The 25,077-nt window shown below is 43.2% G+C and overlaps 1 protein-coding gene across 21 annotated transcripts in view; it reads left to right on the top strand.

The window, feature by feature from the left end:
- Positions 1–25,077, top strand: part of KCNMA1 (potassium calcium-activated channel subfamily M alpha 1) — a 459,278-nt gene that overhangs the window by 393,562 nt on the left and 40,639 nt on the right. For all 21 annotated transcript variants that reach the window (XM_083146231.1, XM_083146240.1, XM_083146230.1 and 18 more), the window contains 3 exons: positions 2,008–2,134; positions 4,101–4,325; positions 5,105–5,297. In XM_083146231.1, coding sequence (XP_083002357.1) covers positions 2,008–2,134; positions 4,101–4,325; positions 5,105–5,297 — 545 coding nt within the window. The remainder of the gene's footprint in view (positions 1–2,007; positions 2,135–4,100; positions 4,326–5,104; positions 5,298–25,077) is intronic.

Below are 25,077 nucleotides of genomic sequence, written 5' to 3'. Positions count from 1 at the left end.
CTATGGGATCAGTGGCTTTATCTCTAGAGAGAGCAGCTTTTCCAACCATTTTCATCTGCAGTCTAGTTAATTAAAATGACAACGCCATTATTCTAAAAGTTCTACCGGGTTTCAAAATAAACGTAAAAAAAGATAACAAATGTAAATAGTTTAGTCAATTTTGTTGGTCTAGCACTTCAGAAATACGAGTGTGGGTCCATTGTGGCATTGAAGGGTTAATGAACACTCACCATGTCTCATCTCTTTCATGGTCATAAAACGCAAGCATTTTTTTTTCCCCAGCACAAATGTGATTGTCATCAGAAGCCGCTCACTGTTGTCTAGCATTAAAGTCTTGTATTCTCTGTGACGGGAGGAGAAGGGGGGTAGGCCAGACATCCCACTCTGAAGCGACACTCTGTTGAATCTTTAAAGACCGTCAGTTGCGTAAAGCCAAACCCGATTGGGCAATTTGCTAAAATATTAAAAGCCCAGCCTGTTAAAGCTTTTACTGTGCAGGGCAGCGCGTCAGAAAGTGTCCGCTGTGAAAGCAAATAATTGACTTTCTATCCTCATGCCAAACACATAGCACCGGTGACTAAATTCACATTGCTTCTACTTCATTGCAGATCCTAATAGCAGCTCTTTGATATTAAGGGACAGAAAGGAGCTGAGAAACACTCAGCAGCAACTAAAGGGAGACGCTCAGTATTCCCGAACTTGAAAAATAAACATGTTACAGTGCAAGAGAAGACAAGTATTGTACACACTGCAATTAGCTGCAAAGCCTCCTCACCCAGAAGCTCATAGATGGGCTAAACCTTAAAATGTAGAACATTATATTAAAGGCATAGCAACATCATATTGCGTCATGCAACCACAATGGGACCATATGTTCTGTTATAACATAACCATATTTTTGCTGTGTAGAGGAGCATGACCCTCTGCAGACTTTCATGTAATATACATTATACTAGAATAAAATTGTACAGAAATAATACCGCTTTCAGACCGCAAATGCAGAGTTGCACCGGGAATTTAAAACGGTTCAGTCCCGGTGTGACCCTGCATGTGCAGTCTGTTCAGATCGCATCAGCGAACCAGCAATATTGCCAGTTCGCTGACATCAGGTGGGCGAGCGTCATCGGGGACAGGGGAGGAGGCAGCTGGCGCTGCTCCAAGCGCTGCCTCCTCCATAATGTGAACAGGAAACGGGTCGCGTGAGCCGACTAACCTGTTTACACAGCAATGAACCGGTAAGAACCCTTATTTTTACCCAGTTCGTATTGCCGTGTTGCTACCGATAAGCTGTTACCGGTAACCCCTTCACATCACACCAATTATTGGGTCGAACCATCAAGAAACTGGGAATTAGGTGCAATGTGAAAGGGGTATTGGTGAAACTATAAAAAACGGTGTATTACCCTGGTTCTATAGCAAAACTTATTTAAGGATTGGCACTGCTGTTGTTTGGCCATGCTCAGAAACGAGTGGGGTGCCAATTTTGAATATGTGTGGTATGCTCAAGCAAAAGAGGAGCATAGACAGGTAATGTGAGAAGATCAATGCAAGTTATTGCAATTGCTAACAGCAATTGGAGAAGATGATCAAGGCCACATGATCAGAACATGTTTGGGATTTAATACCTTTTTTTTGCATAATGTACACTATACTGTATAATCATCAGAAAAATATATGAACCATTTCCTTATAAAATTGTAGTCTGCGCACACTTATCAAAAATAACGAGTTCAAGTTGTTTATTACTACTTCATTATGCTTCTGTAGGTAAGACAATCTATAGATTCCTTTTCATTTTAAGATTCAATGTTAACACGGCTACTTATTAAAAGGCCTGATCAAACCGAATTCAGGCTTATCCACCATAACATGTTTTTAGACAATATTATATACAGTACTGTTTGAATAAATTTGCTAAATTAGTTAATTTTTATTCTGATTATGATATCCAGAAACCCTAGACTTGTGTACTAGGTTTTTAAAAGATGATCTATAATTTGTCAACAGACATGATCCTATGCTCATGGCTGGAAGTGATCAGATAGATAACATGGACTCCAGCAGTGTGAAGAAATATGACTCTACCGGTATGTTTCATTGGTGTCCAGCGAAGGAGATGGAGAAGGTTCTGTTGGTGAGTGCAAATGGACAAATCATTTTTAGCTGTTTTCTTTCAAGTGAGTGATAGACCACCAGACTTGTGGGAGCTTGTGGGAGGCAAGGACAGGACTGTGCTGTGAGTGTTCACAGAGGACAGAGCACAGCCACCATATTGGAAAAAAGAATAGTTTAAAAAAAAAATAATTTTAAATGACGACATAACTTGAATAGAAATGTGCTCAAGTTTAGGGCAGCAGCAAGTAAGCAGCATAAAAATCTATTTTTTTTTCTAGTGCAGTGTATTAATAATTTATAAGCTAGCCAATGCAACTATTACTTAAATAGCAATTATCAAGTTTATTATTGTATTAAACACTCACAATTCATTTGCAGTAGTAGAAATTGATGGCAGATTAGGCTTGCCCCCTCTGATTGATGTGACCCACAGTGCCAGCCACTGTTCTGCAGTAGTGACAGTCAGTCTGTGCAACATGTAGGAACATGTAGGGTGAGATGTACCATGTTACAGGCAGTGTTTGGTACAGTACATTGTCTTTCTCCACTATATTTCTCTCCAAGTACTTCTGCCCCTGCAGTTTTTTTAAATGTAGTGTAACTCATGGCCACAAGCCCTAAAGTCCTCCACACACTACTACGACCTCTCCCCTGGAGAATATATAGCACCCCCAATTCCTGCTGCCAGGAGGCTGTGCGAGTCAGAGGTCGGACATGCAAGCAGGTCAGATCTCCGACTCTGATCCAATGCGCACGGGACTGTGCGATTTGGCCACTTTTCACAAAATTTCTCTGCCCAATCTGTCGGAATTGGGAGAAAAGTGGCTAAATCAAATAAGTGTATGGCCAGCTTAACTCGCATAGGCAATGGGCATGAGTTACAGACATTGCAGTGTCTTTGTTATCATCACATTTGAAGATATTGGGTCTGAGTTGCAGGCAATGCAAATGAGCAATTTTGTACTACTGTGCATGTCATAAATCCCTAAAAACCGTGAATACACCAAGACGCACCTGTGATTCAGGGGGTGATTCTGGTTTGCAAACTCCCTCATACGTTCTTATGAGGAGTTTGATGTGAAAGATCTGCGCATGCACATAAGCAAAGCTGAGCATGTGCTGGTCTTCTCTGTGGGCGCCTCCGGAGACTTGCATAGTCTCCGGGGTGCTTGCATCTGTGGGGAGGGCATGGAGTCGGCCAGGGGGTGTACCCATGAAAACACTGGGTGCACCCAGGAAAACACCTGACTTCGGGGTCGGGCGGCTGACGTCACCGGATGTCAGCTGCCTGCCCGGATCTCTAATCTAAATCACCAGAGCCTGATTTAGATTAGCGAGCTGTACAGACATCATTCAAATGGTATGCAAAACATCCATTCACAGTGCTGCGGCGCGTAGCGTGCGCAGGCAATCGCATGCCTGGCGGTGTTACAAGGCTTTCAAAGCAGCGAACCACCGCTGCTTTGAGTGCCAACCAGAATCAGGCCCTGAGACACAAGAGGGGGTTTATTTACCAAGATGACAGTACTATTGAACATGGGATGATGCTATGGGCAACCAATCAGATTGTTATCTATTATCTTCTAGAAGGCGCTAAATGAATAAGAAGTATAATCTGATTGGTTGTTATGGGCAACATCCCATCTTCAGTAGAACTCCCATCATAGTAAATAAACCACACCACATCAGAAAAGGTAGAAAGGAAGGCATACCCAGCGGCTCGCCTTTAGTGAGTAGGTTTGGATCACTGACATATTTTATTTTTTGACTTGCACTTTTTTTGTCATACTGTGGCTTGGGCAATTGTTTGTTCTTAGCAATCAGTATTTTATATTGAACTGAACAACCAAAAAATTATACTAGAAATTAAGTGACCAGTTTCTGAAAAATCATCTCAAATGATGGAGATACCTGGAGAATAAGAACCTGACATAATATTATACTGAAATGTAAATAACCACATTCATTTCTGTCACCTACCACAGACTCGTAGTGAAGCTGCCATGACGGTTCTGAGCGGCCATGTGGTGGTTTGTATCTTTGGAGATGTATCCTCTGCGCTCATTGGGCTTCGGAATCTGGTGATGCCACTGAGAGCCAGCAACTTTCATTATCACGAGCTGAAGCCTATAGTTTTTGTGGGATCCCTTGAATACCTAAAGCGAGAGTGGGAAACATTGCACAACTTTCCCAAGGTTTCCATCCTGCCCGTAAGTGAAATATTTGGCTGGTAACCATGAAATAGGGATCCAATTTTTTATAGTTTCATAAAAAGCGGTAACCCTTTCATATGGTGTTGGTTCTAGGAGGAATTGTAAACATTACTGACCAAAAAAAAATGGAACTAGCTGCAGTGTAGGGCAAAGTCGAGATGCGCATATGATCTTTTTATTTGAAAACATTTTTATAGTGATATGACACTCAGCACTCTTTCATAACATGTAGAGTGCTGAGGGCATAATTGCACTAAAACACCAGTGGTCATTTATAGACCACTCATTCCTTTGTATTGAAGAAATTATTTTTTAATGGGACAATGAATGAATTTCTATTGGAGCAATCATTTTATTGTAATGCTCCTTAGACTTAGTGGCAAACCCCTCATCCGCCACTGCTTCAATGTCACACTGAGCTTACACATCTAACGGAAGGGTGCAGTCAGCTGGCTGGAGCAAACACCCCGCAGACTGCCCTGGTACATGCTTCCATGGCCACACATGCACTGTTATCTGAAGCAAGGTGACATTGTCGGGCCGAATCATTTGCTGCTGTTTAGTTCCCTACATTGCTGTCCTAGTTTTTGGTTAATTACATCACTCATTATTGCATTAAAACGCTATGATTTTCTGTGTTACATATTATGTTTAACTTGTCGTTTCGCTTCTTTTTTTCCCCCCATTCTTTCCTCTGACTACAACTTTCCCCTTGATATTCTTCTGTAACTCATTCCTATTCCCTCCCTCCCTGCTGTTTTTTCCCTTCGCTTTAGGGTACGCCATTAAGTCGAGCTGATCTAAGGGCTGTCAACATTAACCTGTGTGACATGTGCGTTATCCTGTCAGCCAATCAGAACAATATTGATGATACTTCACTTCAGGACAAGGAATGTATCTTGGCATCACTCAACATCAAATCCATGCAGTTTGATGACAGCATTGGGGTCTTGCAAGCGAACTCTCAAGGTAAGCCAGGCCCTCTGTCACTTGCCAGCTAAGCTCCACAGGCACAGAGCTGGCACACGCAATATTCCTCATTCAGCCTCTCACAGATCTACTCTCTGCTTGTGACATTGCTTAACTTGCTGATATTCTAGATAAGTCTCTTGGAAACCATTCACAGAATAAGATGGGCACGGCAAGTGCTGTATTAGCAGAGCCACAATAATCCAAATTCAGGCAAAACAGAATATATAGTAGCTGGCAGTATTACCTGTAAGAAGGGGATTAAATAACCGCAACCCCAACTGTTACATTGACCAGAATAACTAATGCTGATTACTTTCATTTTTTGTGCAAAAATTAATGATGATCCAGGGCATACTGTATGGCATACTGTACCCCGGGACCCCTTTGTCAGGCCTGAGCACACAGACATCGCTAGATTTCCCAGCAGCAGAACCAGGCAGTCAGAATGTGAGCAGGACAGAGACAGATACAGATACAGTGCAGAGACAAAGGAGTATAACGTTTTATAAGCTACCAATAGAGCTTCATGACCAGAGCAGAGATAGGAGGCTGGAGAGACCTGTAAGTGACACATCTTTTCCTCCTCCCTGCCTGTGTATCTGAACATTATTAAACTATTATTTTAAATCTAATATACACCATTGTTTTAAATTGAATATACACAATTCCTACTTCCCAGCATGACCTATTCCAGGAGGGACAAAATGCCCTCTACCTGGACTTTCTTTCTTAAGTTATGATTGCATTCACCTGTAGTGAAGCACCTTCCTTATCAATTAAATAGTTCAAGGCAGGTGATGCCAATCATGTACTAAGAGTGGAGTCTGGGTAGAGAGCACTCAGTGCCTCCTGGAATGGGTCATGTTGGGAGATCTGCATAATCTAATACAACGCCCACCCACTTCACCGGGCACCCTCAAGGCTTAATCCTGCCCTGGATGTATGTGATCCATACCCCTGTGCTACAGGGGTAGGAATAATTTAACCATTTAATTGCCAACATCTCTGAGAGATGTGCAAAATATCTGCTAATAATGGCAGCATCACTCACATTTGTTATATAAATTCAAATGCAAAATGTGTAAAAAAAAATGTAATATTCATTATATAAGGTAAACTTTGCAGGTCATTATGATGAATAAAAATCTTTACTTGCCAATTTTCACACCTATTATGTTAAATTCACTTGGCACTCAAAGGGTTAATTTCCTTAAGGTCTCATAATTGCTTTTAAAAATAAGGCAATTATTGTGCCCTTGTGTCACTTGGATATTTTTTTATTGCTATCAACAAAATATGATGACAAAATTACGTGTAAAACCCTGCCAAAACAATTATAACATCATTGCCCACATGTCCTAGTTTTATTAAGTGGCGATGTCATGTTCAGCTATGTTATCAGTCATTTTTATTAACATGACATTAAGCAACACTCAGCTCTCAAGCAACACAGGAAAATTGCAGTAATAGGAAATTCCATATATTGCCCCAATTTTACTACTTAGTGAAAGAACGGTGGTGGTTTTATACTGTGCTGCTTTTGTTGTCCAAAATTGAAGAAAATAATTACTCTTATTATAAACAAAGATATACAAAAAAGCTGTAATAGAATACACGCACAGCGCACATGCACACATTCAGGGGTACATTTACCAAGATGGGTGTCTCTTGAAGATGAGATGTTGCCCATAGAAACCAACCAGATTCTACTTCTTATTTATTTATCACCTTCTAGAAGATGGAATCTGATTGGTTGCTATGGGCAACAACCCATCTTAGTAAATTTACTTGTTCGTATTCTAAGTTGACATTGAATTGTTATCAATTTTATGTAGGTTCTAATTTAGAATTTGTGGGATTCCAGGAAGAGGTACAGATGGAGCCTTCTTCAACTAGCCTTCTCTGGATAGCTATGCCTATTGTTCTCAGCTGCAATACAATACAAAGAACAATAAAGTAAGGCATGAGCATAGGATTAAGTCCCAAAACTCTGGCTCACTTAATCCTATTAAAGGGCTAGATAAGGATGGAATCCTATTAAAGGGCTAGATGAGGATGTATGCCTGATGGTGTGCCATATTTACTTCAGTTTGTATTTGGCATACAGTAAGAAGCATTGTAATGACCTCATTGAAAGGTATTCAATTGTAGCGCTTACAGCTGAATCTCCTGTGTGCCCGACATAGCTATTGAATTTCTGCTCCTGGCGGGTTCGATCAGTTGCTGACGCCAGAATTTCAGCTTCTTCGAGTGAGCTGAAAAGGAAGCAAATAGGGTACACTATTGGTTTCAAACAAGCACGCTGTAAAGCAATGGAGAACTTTTGGCTTTCTAGCTGTTGTTGCACTCCCAGCATGCCGCAGTGGTGCACGCAGAAACACCCCCCCCCCCCCCCCATGAATCTAAGGGCCCTAGACTGAAAGCTGAGGGTCCCCTCTTTCCATGGGTACAATAATTTAAAAAAATCTGCCCTGGGGAACCTGAGATATCTGACTTCAAAGCAGTGGTCCCCATCCAAGCCTGTTAATTGCTGTTCCCAGTCAGATATTTCAGGTTCTTTCTGACTTAGGGCGGTATTCAATGAGCCTGATTCGTCATGTTTTTATGGCGAATTTGTGCTGTTTGGCGAATTTCTGACTAAAATGGTGAATCACCCTATTCAATTACCACATGGCGAATACATTTCAAGGTTTTTTTCGCCATGATTCACCGAGTAGCAATCGCTATCTTTTTATGGAGAAGTGGAATGTGAACTTTTAAAATAAAGTGTTTTGTTTTTTACATTTGGTGTAAAAAAATCAGGAATTTTATTCTGAGGAGGGGCATGCTATTTTTATTCATGTGCTGTAAGCACATGAATATATATTTAATAAAAAAAAAAAAAAATTCTTTTTTACACAGCAGCCAGCAGGGGGCGCCGGAGCCGAGCCGCTCATTACATATTCATATATTCACTGCACCCGATCGTTACGATCGGGTATAGTGAATATACTGTCCCCTGCTGGCACCCCCGGGGGGCAGCCTGTGCTGCCTGGCACCCGGGGAGCCCACCTCCCCCCCACAAAGTTCTGGGGCAGGCAGAGAGACTTCCATCTCTCTGCCTGCCACCGTCCTCAGGCGCAATCGCCGCAGGAGCTCATATTCGCCAGTCAGGGGCAGCGAGCCCCTGACACGTTGAATACCAGAGCCCGCCGGCTCCGGAACGTGGCGAATGTGCAGCGAATCCTAAAAAGGATTCGCTGCACCTTGCAGGTATTCTCATTGAATACCGCCCTTAGAGTTTTTCTGAGGGTATATTACAAAATCTGGGAATCTCCCCCTTTGATGGACACTAGTAGCTTGTCTCTACTGTGCCCAGAACCAGAGATATCAGCATTCCAGCAGCTGGTTACTGCTCCAGCTTCACACACCTGGTATGTAGTTTTATATACTCGTTGGCAGATTGCACTGCCTCCTGAAATCTGATTCCCTAGTCCCCAGTACCATTTGGTAGGTGGGATTTTCTCGTTTTTTTTTCCATATTAAATTTTTATTGTAAGAAATTTCGTCTGAAAGACATTTTGTATGGGTGGGGAGGGGTACAGAGAGGAAAAAGGAAGGGAAGGGAACATGTACACAAGAGAGATACAGAGAGCATTTGCATCAAATTGCTTATCTAATGACAGTCATATTTGAACAAATATATATCTCTGATCTAGAAGAACGAAGGTATACCAGTATTTAAATCAGATGGTGTATCATCTGACTTTAGAGGTATATAGGGTAACATTATACAGTATAGATCTAAGGCTAAGAGCCAACAGAGGGAGATGTTAGAGTAGAGGCCTCGGTGGGATCGCTTAACAAGTTTGTGGCGCCCACCTTATCACAGTAGAGGGACCATCCAAACCATTTCATCAGTATTGAATTTGATGAAGAGGAGTATTTCGCTCCGGTGGTTTCAAAGGTATAGTGCTTGTGGATTTTTTTACGAATGGAATCTACTGTTGGGATGACCTCTGATTTCCACTGTTTGGCGATCATGGCTTTGGTGGCTATGAGCACATGTCCAACTAAATATTTGTCCGCAGCAGAGAAATAGGGTGGAAAAATGTGAAGCAGTGCAAGTGCTGGGTCTGGGGCCATGGGGCGGGTAAGTATAATGCCTATCAGGAGAAATACCTCCGCCCAGAGAGGCCGCAAAGCAGGGCAATCCCAGAAGACATGGATGAGGTCTCCAACCCGACCACATCCCCTCCAGCAGAGGTTCGTGATGGATGGCCAGATCCTATGCAACCTCTCCGGGGTGAAGTAGGCTCTGTGGATGAGTTTAAAGAACATTTCAGAGTGGAGTAAGCAACGTGAGATCTTAAAACACGACTTGAAAATATCGTCCCAATCTTCCTCAGAGAGGGACATTTTTAGGTCTCTTTCCCACTGTGTTTGGGAAGGTGATTTATGCCCATCCGGGGCTTGGGTGAGCTGGGTATACCATTTAGAGATTCCTCCCTTGTGGGAAGGGGTACTCGCTAAATTTTTAAGATATGTAGGAAGGGAGGGGGATTGGCTTGATGCTGGTAGGTGTGCTTGGAGCCAACTTCTTAATTGTAAATATATAAAGAAGTCCTGCTTTGGAATGTTATAATTATTCTGTATATCCGTGAACGACCTGAGGTGTCCTTCTATGTAGAGATCGCCCACTGAGGATATGCCCTGAGCCACCCATCTATTCAGCTGAGGTATAGGGATTAGAGACTTAAGGGTCTTAAGTGACAACGGGGGGGCTGGTAGGGTTGCCCTATCTGTAGTTCCTATCACTTTATGCCAAGCGTCAAGTGTTACTTGGATAGATTTACACTGCGCTGCGAGTTTGCGCGATATCGTAGGGGGTAGCCACAACAAGTCTACCAATGGGATAGGGTGGGAGTAGGAGCTTTCCAGGACTACCCAGGGTTTTTGATCAAGAGGTGACATCCAGTCCCTAATTTGATTTAGGATACAGGAAGCAAGGTAGCGCTCTAAATCAGGGAATGCCACACCTCCACCTGTTTTGGGTTTTATTAGGTTTTTTTTTGCTACCTTCGGTCTAGCCCCCTTCCAGACATATTTAGATACAAGTTGGTTGAATCTTTGAAGAACGGACTCAGAGGGAAGTCTTGGGATAGATCTGAAAAGGTACATTAATTTTGGAAGGAGAACCATTTTGGCAGCCGCAATTCTCCCCAGCCACGAAACATCGTGCAGCATCCAGTCTCTAGTTAAATCTGAGAATACCTTTAATAAGGGGTTGTAATTACAATCAATGATATTTTTCCGGGGGCCAATTGAATTCCTAAGTATTTTAAAGAGCAGGGCTGCCAGGAGAAGTTGTAGCTTTCTTTCAACTGGTTGACCAGGTCTGGCGTGAGGCCTAATGGTAGGGCCTCCGTCTTACTGGTATTGAGTTTATAGTATGAAACTTCTGAATACTCTCTCAGAACCTCATGTAGGGCAGGAAGGGAGTTTATGGGATCTAGGATACATAATAGAACATCGTCGGCGAATAAACTGATCTTATGGGAAAGATTGCCGATTATCGGACCTAGAATGGAGTTCTCGCTTCTAATGCGTTCAGCTAGTGGCTCAATTGCGAGAGCAAATATTAAGGGGGATAGGGGACACCCTTGGCGAGTGCCATTGGAGATTTGGAAGCTTCGTGATGTGCAGCCATTGGTGAATACCTTAGCGGAGGGTTGAGAATAAAGGGCCAAAATAGCATCTAATATACGTCCCTGGAAGCCAAACCTTTCCAGGGCCGATTGCATAAAGCCCCAGTGGAGCCTATCAAATGCCTTCTCGGCGTCCAGCGACAGGACCAATAGGGGGATCTTTTCCGCCGAGCAATATTCAATAACGTCTATTACCCTGCGTGTGTTATCTGGGGCCTGCCTATTTAAGACAAATCCCACCTGGTCATTTTTGATGAGGGAAGGGAGGAGAGGGCTTATTCGATTTGCAACAAGTTTAGCATAGAGCTTCAGGTCCGAATTGAGAAGCGCAATGGGTCTATAATTTTGGACCGAGGTAGGAGGTTTACCTGGTTTGGGTATAGTGACTATGCGGGATTCAAGCATTTCTGAGGGGAACCGCTTAGTTTCAGAAGCTTCATTAAAAACTTTGACAAGTATAGGGGATAGTTGGGATTTAAATGTTTTATAAAAATTTGATGGGAAGCCATCTGGTCCCGGGGCCTTGTCAATCGGAAGGGAGTCAATGGCGCACTGTACCTCCTACGAAGTCCAGGGGGCATTAAGGGATAAACGGGCCTCCGGGGACAAAGTAGGTAGGGAGATTTTGTCAAAGAAATTCTCCATTCCCCCCACTTCAGGCTGGGGGGTGGAGGGATCCCCCCGTAGATTGTAGAGTTTAGAATAGTATGTCGAGAAAACATTGGCTATCTCATTCGGATCATATACTTTCGCTCCATGTTCTGAGTATATCAGGTGGATCTTTTCTTTGGCTCTCTTGCCCCTCAACTTCCTAGCTAACATCCTTTCCGCCCTGTCGCCAAGGAGGTAGTATTTTTGGTTCAACCTAGCAATATTGCGGTGTACCGTGGCTAGATAGTGACCGTTGACCTTGTCTCGGGTTTCGTTTAGCCGCTTAAAGAGGGATTTGTCAGTCGGGTCGGCCTTATGGGCCGACTCCAAGGAAGCAAGGGCAATTTCTTCTTGTTCTAAGGATTTCCTATAATCTTTTTTAAGCTTTGCCGCTATCTGAATTGCGGATCCTCTTACCACCGCCTTAAGGGCACACCAGTGGGTAAATATGGAGGTGTCCCCTGGGGAGTTTTCTGAGAGATAATGTTCTACGGCTTCCTGAATTACTTTGTGGGACTCTGGCTGGATGAGGCTTTGATATCCTAGCCTCCAAGGACCCGGGGTGATTTTCCTATTGGCTATGTCCCACTTCAGAAGCAGCGGAGAGTGGTCTGACCACGATCTAGGGAGTATTTTGACCTGGTGAAAAGAGTTAATAGACCACTTATCCGTGAGAGCTAGGTCGATTCTCGAATAAGTACTATGTGGATGTGAAAAGAAGGTGTAATCCTTCACCGTTGGATTTTTAACCCGCCATAAGTCATATAGGTCGTATTCTATGAGTAGCTGCTTGATACTCTTCGAGGGGGGTAGGGCATGTCTACGGGGCAAGGACTGGTTCCGTGAGCTATCTATTGATGGGTCTGGTACTAAATTAAAGTCTCCTAGTAGTAGTATGGCTCCTTTAGCTAATTGCTGTATCTTGGTGAAGAGTTTCCTGCAGAATGCTATAGTCACTTCCCTATTGTCTAAGAGGCAGTTAAAATCAAAAACCTGCCTTCAGGGCCAGAGAATTGGGAAGTGAGGGAGAAGGGGCATTGTTGGGAGATCAAAATTGCAACTCCTGCCTTCTTGGCTGGGCCATTTGCTGTATAACAGTGAGGGAAGTGTCTATCATGGAACATCGGAGGGGCGGAGGCCATAAAATGCGTTTCTTGTACAGCCACAACGTTGGCCCTCTGTTTGTGGAAGTAATCTAGTGCTAGTCTCCTCTTATTTGGCGAATTGAGGCCCTTGGCATTAATAGAGAGACAGTTAACCATAGTCTAAATGGGGGAACATAATATACAATACCATAGTCAGATATACAGGCGAAAATAGCTGGTATGTGGTGAGAGTGACAGGGGAGCGGGGAAGAGGGGAGGGAAAAGAAAGGGATTGGGAGGGATAGAAACCCCCTGCAGGGGGGATGGTAGGATGCCAAACCATGGCAACTCGGAACATCGAAGAGGGGGTAGTGGATGAGCAGGCGGGGAACCACCACACCTGGACATTTGATCAGAGTCCAGAGGATGGATAGAAAAGAAGAGAGAGAGGACATGGAAAATAAGAAAAACAACAATAACCTGTCTGAAATAAAGACACTTTCAACATTGAAGAAATATGATAAATAATGAGTCTGTGGGCCACCCAGGTATTAGTACGAAACACTGCGAGGTATCGACAGAGCGTATGCCTGGCGGCAGTATCTCGCCCTACAGGGAGGCCTAATCAACATTTTTAAGTAAATAGACTAATTGAACTAACTTAACTAGATAAATTTAAGTTCTATATCTAGCGGTAACACGCCCTTGAGGGCCTTAGGGAAAAATATAACACAAGGTACCGCTTCTATTGATCCGTGCCCGTGGCAGACCAGTCCAGCTGAAGTCCACTCCCAGACGGAAGGCCTGGTGTTCTAGCGGGGTTCAAAGTTGAAAGAAAATGTTTCCCTTCTTCAATGGTTGAGAGGACTATTGTCGAGCCGCCTCTATTTATCAGCAATTTGGTAGGGTAGCCCCATCTGTAGAGGATGTTTTCCTTTCTGAGAGCAGCAGTGATGGGATAAAAGGAACGTCTTTTGGCCAGCGTTTCTCGGGAGAGATCCCCGAAAATTTGTAGAGGACCTAGGGCTTTGGCCGATTCCTCCGAAGGTCTTGCTGCCTTGAGAATTGCTTCCTTGATGTGAAAGAAGTGGATCCTCATGAGGACGTCGCGAGGGGCTTCAGACGGGGCACCCTTGTTTTTGGGCAGTCTATGGATCCGATCAATCAGTAGATCTGAGGATGAGGTATTTGGAAGGAGTTTCCGGAAAATGTCCATGGCGAAATCGCACAGACTGCTGTTGGAGATTGTTTCCGGAACCCCTCGGAGTTTGATATTGTTTCGACGAGACCTGTCCTCCAGATCTGAGAGCTTGTCTCGCAGGGAAGCGACCTCGGCCTGCAATGCTTCGTGAGACGAGATCAGAACATTGTGCGAAGAGGCAAACTCACCCATCTTGGATTCCATATGGTCTGTACGGTCTCCCAAGTCGTCAATCGATTTCTGGCATTCTTGTAAGGTGGACTTAAATTCCTCCGACACGTCTTTCTTAAATTGAAATAAAAGAAGCTTCATGGTGCCTACTTACAGTAGGCTTGGTTGTCATCCAAAGCCTTTGCGTCTGAGGGAGGAAGATCCATCGATGACAAGGTGGACTGCGCAGAGGAGGAGGAATGAGGTTTAGGTGAATGTGACCTCGTCTCACTTCCCTTCTTCGAGCCCAGGGAGGGGGACTTAAAGAAGTCCACCTGTGGCACTGGTTTGGGGTTCTTGCTGCGTTTGCCAGGCATTCTTGGGGCCGACGGCGCCTCCCCGGTTGGGTTGGGGGGAGATCAGGATCTAGTAGATAGAGGCGGGTAGATTGGACGTGACAGGTGTTGGATCACATAGAAGGTTTATCCAGGCGTGGAGGTATCCGCCTAGGGCATAGCTTCTAGAGAAGCATTCAGATTATAGGTCGCAGTTATGTCCAGCACCCCTAGGTGGCGCCACAGTCCCAGTGATCCCTGGGACAGTGATATAGTAATAGTAACAGTGCAGACAGTATGGAGGATTGCTGGGCATAAGAATATTCAATGGGGGTGAGGGACACTGACCTTGTAGGGAGTAAGTACCTCACTGAGTCCAGAGGTGATCTAGGTGAAATGTGCCAGCATAAGACACTGGGTTGCTGCAGGGATCAATGGAGGGCCCCGGGGGGGGCTGTGAATACAGCCTGGATAGAGGTACCTGGATGTTTGCAGGGCTTCTGGTGGGCTGAGGTCCTGTGAGTCTCCACAGCGGTGCCCCCCAGTCTGGGCAGGTGTCCGCTGGGCCTGGGGAGAAGTGTGGAGGCTTGGGGTCTCCCCCCTCGCCTCCCTGGGCCTGTGGATCTCACCCAGCGGCTGCGGGTGTAAATTTAGGCCCCGGCTTCCGTTTCGCGGTAGGCCCCGGTTTCCGGGCCTCCGCCAGATAGTGCTCGCCTCCTCAGTGCCTCTCCCCACCCCCTGGTAGGCACAGGGGCGGTCAGGGGAAGCCTCCAGAGGCGGCAGGGAGCTCCAGGAGAGGGGACCTCACCGGCGCGAGCGGCCGGGTCCAAGATGGCTGCCACTGCTAGGGCTGAGGGAGGGCGCCCCCGCACCTCCCGTCCACGGAGCTCTCACCCGGAGCAGCTGCAAGGAGGCGGCGGGCGCTCTCACCGCTCCCCGCCCCCAGAAGAGGCCGCCCGACTGGCAGCCCCGGGGGTCCAGATGATGCGTCTGCGAGGCTGTGGGGCTTCTCCTCCGGTCGCCGGATTTCACTTGAGGCCGCGGCTTCAAGGCAGCTGAGGGCCGCAACCCGCAGGGAGAGATTTCTCCCCCCCCCCGGCTCCGCAGCTCCGTCAGCCGCCTATCGGGGGTCGTCTGGGGCAACTCCGGACTGAAGGTGGTGAGGACACGAAGTATGCTGGGCAGCAAAGGGCACTTTTAAACGTATTTGTATAGGAGCTCCCTATAATGGCGTCCTGTCTCTTGCGCAGCTAGGCCACGCCCCGATTTTCTCGTTTTTAAGTAAGCTGTCCTCCCACCAGAAAATTATGAATAATAAACCCACTCCACTATACACCCCTCCTCTGCATATTAAACATCCTCTACCTCCCTGGAAATTATGTATCAGGACCCATCATTCAGCCCAATGTTCCCTTCTTCCACCTCATCTCCCACCATCTGTGCAGTAAAGGGGTAATTAGTGGAAATTACTGATCCAGGCCCCACATGCTGAGCGGTTGATTTAATACCTCCTACCACCCGCGGGACATCAAAGCTTCCCCCACCCCTACTGCTGGAGGATCGGTAGGGGCCCCAATACATTGCTATGCCCAGGTGCTATGCCTAAGTGTCCATCTCCGTGCTTTGCTCCGCCCCTTTCTGGAAACCCCCTTCTGAAAATCCTGCATTTGCCCCTGTGCCTTGCAACAATTTTAGCATGGCCAAATAGCAAAACTGTAGCAATGCATGCTTGGGGTGTGTAGTCCAACAACAGCTGGATGGCCAAAGGTTCCCCATACCTGAATTAGAGGGTCAGAACCAGGGGTGGATTGATAACTAGAAGTGTCCCTTTAAAAAATTCTTGAAGTGGCCTCAAGTGGGTGGCCCCAAAACAATTGAAGGCAGATTCATCACTAAAATAGGTAGGATTAGTACACCTTTATGGAAGCAGTTTGTTTCCATTTACTTGGAAGTCTAGTGGCCCGCAGACCCTTAATCTACTGTCACATACCTCATATCTCCACATTTCAAATAATACCCCACTGAATACAGACCCCAAATCCTCCATCAAGCAAGCAAACAAATCCTCTGAATATCACTATATGTGTATATCAATATTGCCACCCCTTCCCAGTGAAGCCCAGAAACACCCCATAAATTGTTACACCCCCATATAGCACCCATTACTGTCAATGTATAATGTATATAGATGGGTGCCCTCCTTAAGTAAGAATTTGCAGTATCTGGTACTCTGCTCTGTGAAATGGCAAAGCTTCTTTGTGTGGGAGACAGTAGAGGGATGGGTCACAAAGTCACTATGGCCAGAACACAAGGGCTGACAGACCAAATGTTATAGGCAGTTGGATGGGGGTTCTTTGAACAGTCCCCAAATTTGTAGGAACTTAGGTAGTCCATATTAAGATAGAGTGATTTTCGTTATACTGTACTCACTGTATAACAAATTGTATCTGAAAGAGAAGAGGACGGGCCTCCAGGTATTTCTAGTGAGAGGCATTAGGAAGCATTTAGAATTTGAAACACTAGTTTATTTGTAAGAACGTTGAGATTGGTAGTCTGAAAAAATCTTTCAAAAATGCATATTTACCACCTTACTAGTCAATTTCTCAACAGGTAGACGGATTTAAAAGTTTTGTGTAGTCTAGTTGGCACTTCACCTATGGAAATTGTATTATGACTAGTGATCTAGAGGAAGTATAACAAGTTCTCACACTCAGTCCTGAGGACTGAGTATGAGAACTTGCTATACCCCAGACAGTCCATGTGTATTTTTAAAATGTGACAGTTGGTAATACACAGTGCTCTTGCTGGTCTTGAGATAGTGCTCTAGATAGTTTGGTCATCTTCTTGGCACTCTGACTAAATATCATCCATATCCAAGGGGCTGGGACACAGGAGTGTATCTTATAGGTATTTTATTTTACTATCATTTATATACAGTAGCCCTGGAAACATTCTCACTTATCTCAGACCAAGAGTGATCATTGGGAGGCAGGACCCAAATTAATTTTCTATTGGAAATATGATTCCCTGAGTTGGGTCTGTGGTATCACATTAATTCAAAGGTGAACAGAGTTCTAAGGGTCGTAGATCAGTCCAGGAAGTGTCTGAATTGGAAATCCACAAATGGAAGTCAAACCTTGATTGAATATTGTCTAATGACATACACATATCACCTACCAAAACTTTTAATAGGGTACAATTCTTCAAAGCCAAGGAGCCATGGAGGCTTGGCTAGGAGGAAAACATTATTGTACTGTATTTTTTGCATAGTATTTTCCATAAGACCAGACATTATTTAAACACAACATCTACAGCTTCTGAGTTAGTTCCCTGTGCTCACTTAAGCCGTGTAGACACTGGAGCGGTATCTGTGTGTATAATGTTCGGTATGTACACTCAATAAGCGCATTCCCACATGTGACATTGACAGGATTGATGTGCTGCACATTAAACCTGATGATCTCGCAAGCGTCCTGTAGTCTGTTAATTAAGAATTGAACATGATCATACATTAACTTCATTAACTTTGCTCTAGTGTGTACACACAATCTGGACTGATGCCCATTGGTTTCCAACTGATGCACATTCCTTCCGATGTCTCAACCGATCCCCATTGCTCAAGAGCGTACCTAGCTTTACTCTTGGGATTTTTTTAATATTAGCTTCTCCAATGCGCTGCATATCAATTTTGAATCAAGATTACATTGTCCAATGTTATGATGTAAATGACGTGGGCTATTGGCTGTAAAATTAATGATAACATTTGCATACTGTCACAACTGCAAGCTATTATTACTATTATCCATCAGGCTCATTTTAAGACATTTTATGTGGAACAGATTCTTTTCAAGCAACTTTCTCTGAATGCTCTGATTCCATTTAAAGGGAGGGAAAAAAATGACACAGCCGCAGAAGTCTTTTAAGAAAGTTAATTATACAGCAGCAAAAGCAAGCATCACATTACTGTTATGAAATATTAAATCAGCATCTTTCATTCTCCCAGATGCCCTGGAGATAAATACACCATATTTAATGCTCTGTTTCCAGCAGTTTTACACACAGAAATTTATAACGGTATACGCATTCTTAACAGCCCCCGTCTTCTCTTTATTCGGTCAACCTCTGAGCTGCCAGACAGACCGGCCCCCACTGCAGGTGAAGGGGTTAAGAATGAAACATTTTTTCCCTGCGTGCTTAGGTAGACAACATTTTTGTATTGCTCGCTTGGGACTGCAAGCTGGGAAACATCTTTACAATGATCGATCACTCTTTAACCATATTAAGCTTGATTGTCTGTGCGCACAATATAGAGGTATAAAATCCCCAAGCTTCCTTCTGAACCATTTTATAAATATTTAAGCCTGGCTTACGTGCCTCTGGATATTAAAACATATTTTACCCTAACACACCCACACACGGACACACACAAAGAGGAGCCCTGTGCGTAAATATTACATAGGGCCATCTTCTCCACCCTGTTATCATAGCACTTTAATGAATACATAATTCCACACTTCACGTTTTATTAGAAACTGCCTTTGTGTTCTGTCTAAGTATAAGGCATTGGTTGCCGGCATGACAAGAGAGGCACGGAATGCTGTTTTAATGATCTGCTGCTTTAATTATACAAACAAAGATGTTGGGGGAGAATGTGTCTGTTGCCTGAACTTTAGTCTTGAGGTAAAGAGATGCAGTCATTCTCCAGGCTGTAAATTCAACAAGAACAAGGAAAGGGTGTTTCAGAGGATTATCCAGGGTACCGATAGGCACATAATATGTGAGTATAAACTATTTTTATAAAACACATAAATAGGATCAGTGATATCTTTTCCGCATTTGCCATTACAGCTACAGGAATATTTGGAAATGATGAAATGACAAAGGAGGTAGCGGGCCACCTGTGGTAGAAGTAAATTGTCCCTTCTTTCTTTACCGGAGTGTAGTGGAGTGTAGTGTCTCTGAGCAGCTGCTTGCATAGAAAGCTGCGAGTATCGGACGCACATTGGGGCGAACATTGGTCATCTGATTAAAGGTGACATCAGCGGAGTATTGGGGCAATCCCCTGGCGGTCGCAGCGGGTAATCGGGTACATTAGAAGTGTGTAAAAATCCTGTGTCCCAGCCCCTTGGATAAGAAAAAAAACTATTAGGTTTGTCATCAATGGAGGGAAACCATCTGGTTCTCCCCCATTGATCGCAAAACTATTCTACATCATCATAAACCATCAATGTTTTTGAATCATCAATGGTCAATGGCCATACCTAGCTTATGTGGGATGTGAAGCCGAATGCTAGGTGCAATGGTGACTATGAAACACATAGCGATGCCAATCCCCGGGGTAAGGCATATATAACATTTACCCAGCTCCCCATGCAATGTGTGGTCGGTGCTGCAGCCACCACTGTACCTGAATGTCCTATTTTGTGTTGGGCACAATTGGAAATGTGGACAATCTTGAGGATGTTACTGCACATGTTTTATGGTATGAAATCAGTGATTGTGTCTGCACCGGCCGTATAATGTAGAAAGTACAGATTGATCCATCTACAGAAGGCCTTCTGAGCCTTGCCCCTGTTACACTGTGCATCATACAGTATGTATACTGCTGCTCTTTAATACAAAGAGAGCTAAGTTTAGTCACAAAATAATAAGTAGTGTCTGTGCGACAGTTTACAGCAGGCATGTCCAACGTTGGCCCTCCAGATGTTTTGAAACTACACATCCCAGCATGCTTTGCCACAGTTTTGCTATTAGAGAATGCTAAAACTTTTGCAAAGCATGCTGGGATGGGTAGTTTCAAAACATCTGGAGGGCCAACGTTGGACATGCCTGGTTTACAGTATGTTGGAGTTTGATAAAAGCAATAAATAAAAACAATTAAGTTCAAACAAGTACAATTAAGTCATTACTTAATAGCACTCGGCATTGATGTACAGTCATTTCAATTTGATTTGAAGCAAATGAAAATTATTAAAAAAATTGTCATAACTGGAGTCACAGTGGCGCCAGTCACGGTAAATTGCACGTTTAAATAGTTCCAAAAATAAAAAAAAATAGTTGTAATTGAAACTATTGTAATACTGTGTCACAACCATATGTGAGTACAGTCACAATTATTTGCAGATAAATTAAAACTTGTGCCAATTATTTCTGATCTGATCATCTTCCATGTAACATTTACCACAGATTGTAGGACTTAATTAGTTTAAATTAATTTAACTTGGGTCTCCAGAGTCTCAAGTATCACTGTGATTAAATCTGGAACATAGTTGCTGACATTTCACAATTACCACCACATACGGTTTCATGTGTACTGTCTAGGCAAGCCTTGGTGATCTACTGCCACAATCATACGCCTGTTAAACTAGAATGTAATGTCAATGCTGTTCTTTATAATCTACTATAGTACATATTAATGCCAATACATTATAATCAGATAGTCAATAATATAATTGTATGCAACCCACAAAATCAGAGGTACTTCTTGGACAGTGCTAAGAAATAGAGACATATGCAGTGACAGATCTTTAAAACCTGGCACTGTCGTAGCAAATAAGGCACAGCTGGCAATTATACTAAGTGACTCATTCATCTCTTTATTACAAATCTATCTGTGCCATGTCACCGAAATTCCATCAGTTTGGTTGCAGCCATTTCCCTTCACCTGGTGATTACGTAAATAGATATGCAGTGCGTTGCTCAGAGGCACTTTTTTTCGTTTGTGTATTTTATTTTTCTTATCCCCTAAAGGGAATTTTTTTTTACATAAGGTTGTCTGCTGGGCAGGTCACACAAATTGTATTTATTATTTATTTAACAGTTTCTTATATAGCGCACACATTCCGCAGCTCTTTACAGAGTATAGTTGCCCATTCACATCAGTCACAAAAGAGGCCATGTTTTCTGGCTACCCAAGAACATTCACATACAGGCCACTGACAATGCAGGATCCGATACGATTTGCCGGCGGTCGGGATCCCGGCGGTCGAAATCCCGACAAGGGGGGGACATGGATCGCCCCCCCTTGCGGGCTCGCTGCGCTCGCCACGCAGCGGGCCCGGTGCCTCGCTATTTTATTCTCCCTCTATGGGTGTCGTGGACACCCACAGAGGGAGAAAGTTTCGGGATTTCGGCGGTCGGGATTCCAGTGTCGGGATTCCGACCGCCGGCAATTTAACTGCATCCCGACAATGCATTACATTATGTGTGCTAATGTCCCAACAAATGTAGCAATTTAATACTAATGGAAATTGTGATTTCTATGTTACATGTCTCTTGGGGTTCCCCAAAGGTGGAAACCCAAAATAACTTCCTGTGTTCTCTATTTCATGCCCAGAACCACTTAAGTATTAGCGATATATATAGCATCCCAAAAGTTTTATGCAAGAGATTATTCCCATAGGACTTCATCGCTCAGTTGAAGGACAAAAGCACGCTATCAAAATAGATTGATTACTAGTTGCATAAAAGGACTCGCAAAACTAACAATTCGATTTAGATTACCCCCTTCTAAAGTGCCACAATATCTAAATCTTTGTCATCCGCTTATCCAATTTCTAGAGAAAAAGAAAAGACTTTCTTTTATGCCACATATACAGTATATAGTATGCACACAGCGGCAGAATGTGACATAACTGATCCATTGCCTGTTTATGAGGACAATCTGCACTCTTACTGAAAACACTGCCTTTCTATACCCATCACAGCCCTGTACTTGAAAGAGCCCCTCATCTCTCCGCCAACTCCTCAGGGGCTTGCATAAGCCCATTATCATTAAACTAGTGCCATCAGCTTGTTGCTAATCACTACCTTAATTGACTAGCTTATCTAATTATAGGGCTTTAATTGCTTCCAAAACCAAAAAACAAGTGTATTGTTTGCACAGGTCCCAGACCCCTTATATTATTTGTAAACAAGGTCAATCCCACTGAGAACACACACCAAGATTGGGGACGGTACTTACATTGCCATAGTCTTCCTTATGGCACAGTGCTTTACTTGTGCCATATTGGGGAACGTAGAACTCAAAGAAACACGTCACTCAGGCACTGTTAAAGTGAACCAATCTCTCTTGGTTTAAAGAGCGCGTCTTGTAAAAACTCTCTGTGGTGGTTATTACAGCGGCACAGGGGAGCGATTCCACGGGCTCATTTATTGGAATTTAATAGATTAAAAGTCCAAATTGAGTCTCACAAAATCACCCTAATCAAGTTCTAATCTGCATAATTTTCCCATAAGCAGCAACAGGGAATTGCACAAATTTATATATGTATGTATCCTTTCTGATGGAGTTAACCCTTTAGGAATATATTATGCCTACAGTTTCAGGTAATCCCCATCATTTCACTGGATTTTTATTAAATGTTCAAAGAGGTTAAGAAATAACATAACAAAGTAAAGCATATTACGAAATAGTTTTACAGAGAATGAAAGTAAAAATTATAGCACACAATTTGTGTCCATCAATACGTTTTATTTATTGGAATAAGAATAAAAAATCATAATTCCCTCTAATAAGAACCGGTTTTGTTTTTGGCATTGTTCTCTTTTCTCTTTTCCTTTCTATGTTTTTGTTAGCTGTATTTTACTAAAAAGCATCAAAAAGAGAAAGGGATTGCATGGAGTGGTATGGTGGTCCAGGCACACACCTGATACTTGTGCACAAACTGAGAACCACTGCACTAAACCAAGAGCAACAAACTGTGGGCTCTGACCCCAAAGTGGGTCACCACTCCATGTTTTTAGGTTTAGGACTTCTCTGATCTCTTTGTTAGTGAGCAAAGGAATCCGAAACATCTGTTGAATTATCTGTTACTTCAGACTCCTCATTTAGTGCCTCCGCAATGCTGCCATGCATGTGCGATCTGCTGACCACACACGTGTCGCGACCATTCTGCATTAACGTGCTGGGGTTCTGTAATAAGTTGTATTGTCTGATGGGGTCCCAGAGCAAAATGCTTTGAGAACTCCTGGTCTAGTGGTTGCTATACAGTAATGTCATATATGTCTCTCTTGTCTCCAAATCCAATTGGAAATTTCTTTATACCAATATTAATAATTTACTGGTTTATATTTGTTCATCTTTGGACATTTGAAATGCATGTGTAATTATTGAATGTGAAGAAAGTATAATTGTCACAATTCAGACCCATTTGCAGGGGTACCGATTTTCTGAAAGACTGCGCATGGCACATCACGTGGTCCGTTCGCAAGAAGTGCACGGACCACGTGAAGTCTTGCCTTCGCTGAATGCTCACACGGTGACTTTCCCTGTGTGTGTACGATGTACATGATGACATGTTGCATACAGAGGTCCCAGATATGTGGTGTGTGAACGCACCTGTAGCATGTGACCTATAGATGACATGTTTGGTAGTATACTCACTGAGTACGCAGCTGCTCACATGTTTGTTGTAGTCCATCAAATCAGTTACTGCTGCCATCGCGAGTAGTACCGGGGAGTGCGAAAGCTTTCATCTAGGAATGCAGAATCCTTAATATTTTATTTCTCCAACTGTGAGGGCAAATTGAGCCTATTGTTAAATTATAATCTTTAAACCATAACTAAACTCCATGAATAATTGTATAAGTCATTGAACTGTCCTTGCTATACCGCCATTTCAAAGCTTTAAGATTGATCATTATAATGTTTGATATTTTATCTCTAGATCTAAAAAAACAAACAAAAAAAAACAGATGTCTGTCAAGACATTTGATTCATGAGGCATGTATAACTAAAGAAACCTGTATCATTCTGCTTAAGAACTTTAAGAATTTTAAACATTTAAAAACTCCTTCAAGCAACAAACATTTCACCAAATCGTACACGTTATGTTATAGTATGAGGCAGCCACCAGAGGGTACTGTAGTATGATTTTTAAATATAGCTCTTTGTGAATGACTCCTGTTTAACAAATACTGTACGAATGTCACCTCGTCAAATATGCTAAATACACAATGTCTTGCGGACAGTTTTTATCTTTTTTTTTTAATTTGTAACTATATCCGAAAGCTAGCATTCACATTGCTAAAGCCTTATCTTTATGCTTGGACCTTGTTTTTAAGGAGGTACAGTAGATACATCTACACTTTATAGAAAAAATAAACCTATCACGCTATTTTTTGTGTGTTTACCGTTGACCTACACCAGTATGAAAATCAACACTTTGACACTGAGGGCTTACAGCTTTAAGTGGCATCACTTTGCTGCAGCCTTGTTAGCTATCCCGAGATTGGAGTGGCTGCTGTGATTTCTCCTCCCAGCTGTGCTTTTTAGCATTCAGCGTTTCATGATAGATGTGTTTGTGCAAGGCCCTGCATTATACATGTGCCATCACTCACTGGAGGTACAGGCTTGTCACATAGCAGGGAAATCAGGGTCCTTATACTTGGCACAGCTTCACACACTTGTCACTATTTGTTTTTGAGAGCTGGAACTTAAAGCTTTATTGCGATGTGTGTGTGTGTGTATACAGCATTTTTTTCAGCACACACACACATATATATATATATATATATATATATACAAACGAACAATGACCCCAAGTGCACCCCACAAGTTTAAAGCAGCTACTCTATAGATCCCCCCTGTTAGTGGGGGACAAAAAGCATGTAGAAAAAAGGGATTATAGAGAGCACTGATGTCCTCCACCACCTGATAGGATTTTT

Source organism: Crinia signifera, chromosome 6 (assembly GCF_055691185.1).
Source record: "Crinia signifera chromosome 6, ASM5569118v1, whole genome shotgun sequence".
Lineage (NCBI taxonomy): Eukaryota > Metazoa > Chordata > Amphibia > Anura > Myobatrachidae > Crinia > Crinia signifera.
The sequence above is the reverse complement of the archived record's forward strand: the minus strand, read 5'-3'. Positions and strand labels throughout refer to the sequence as shown.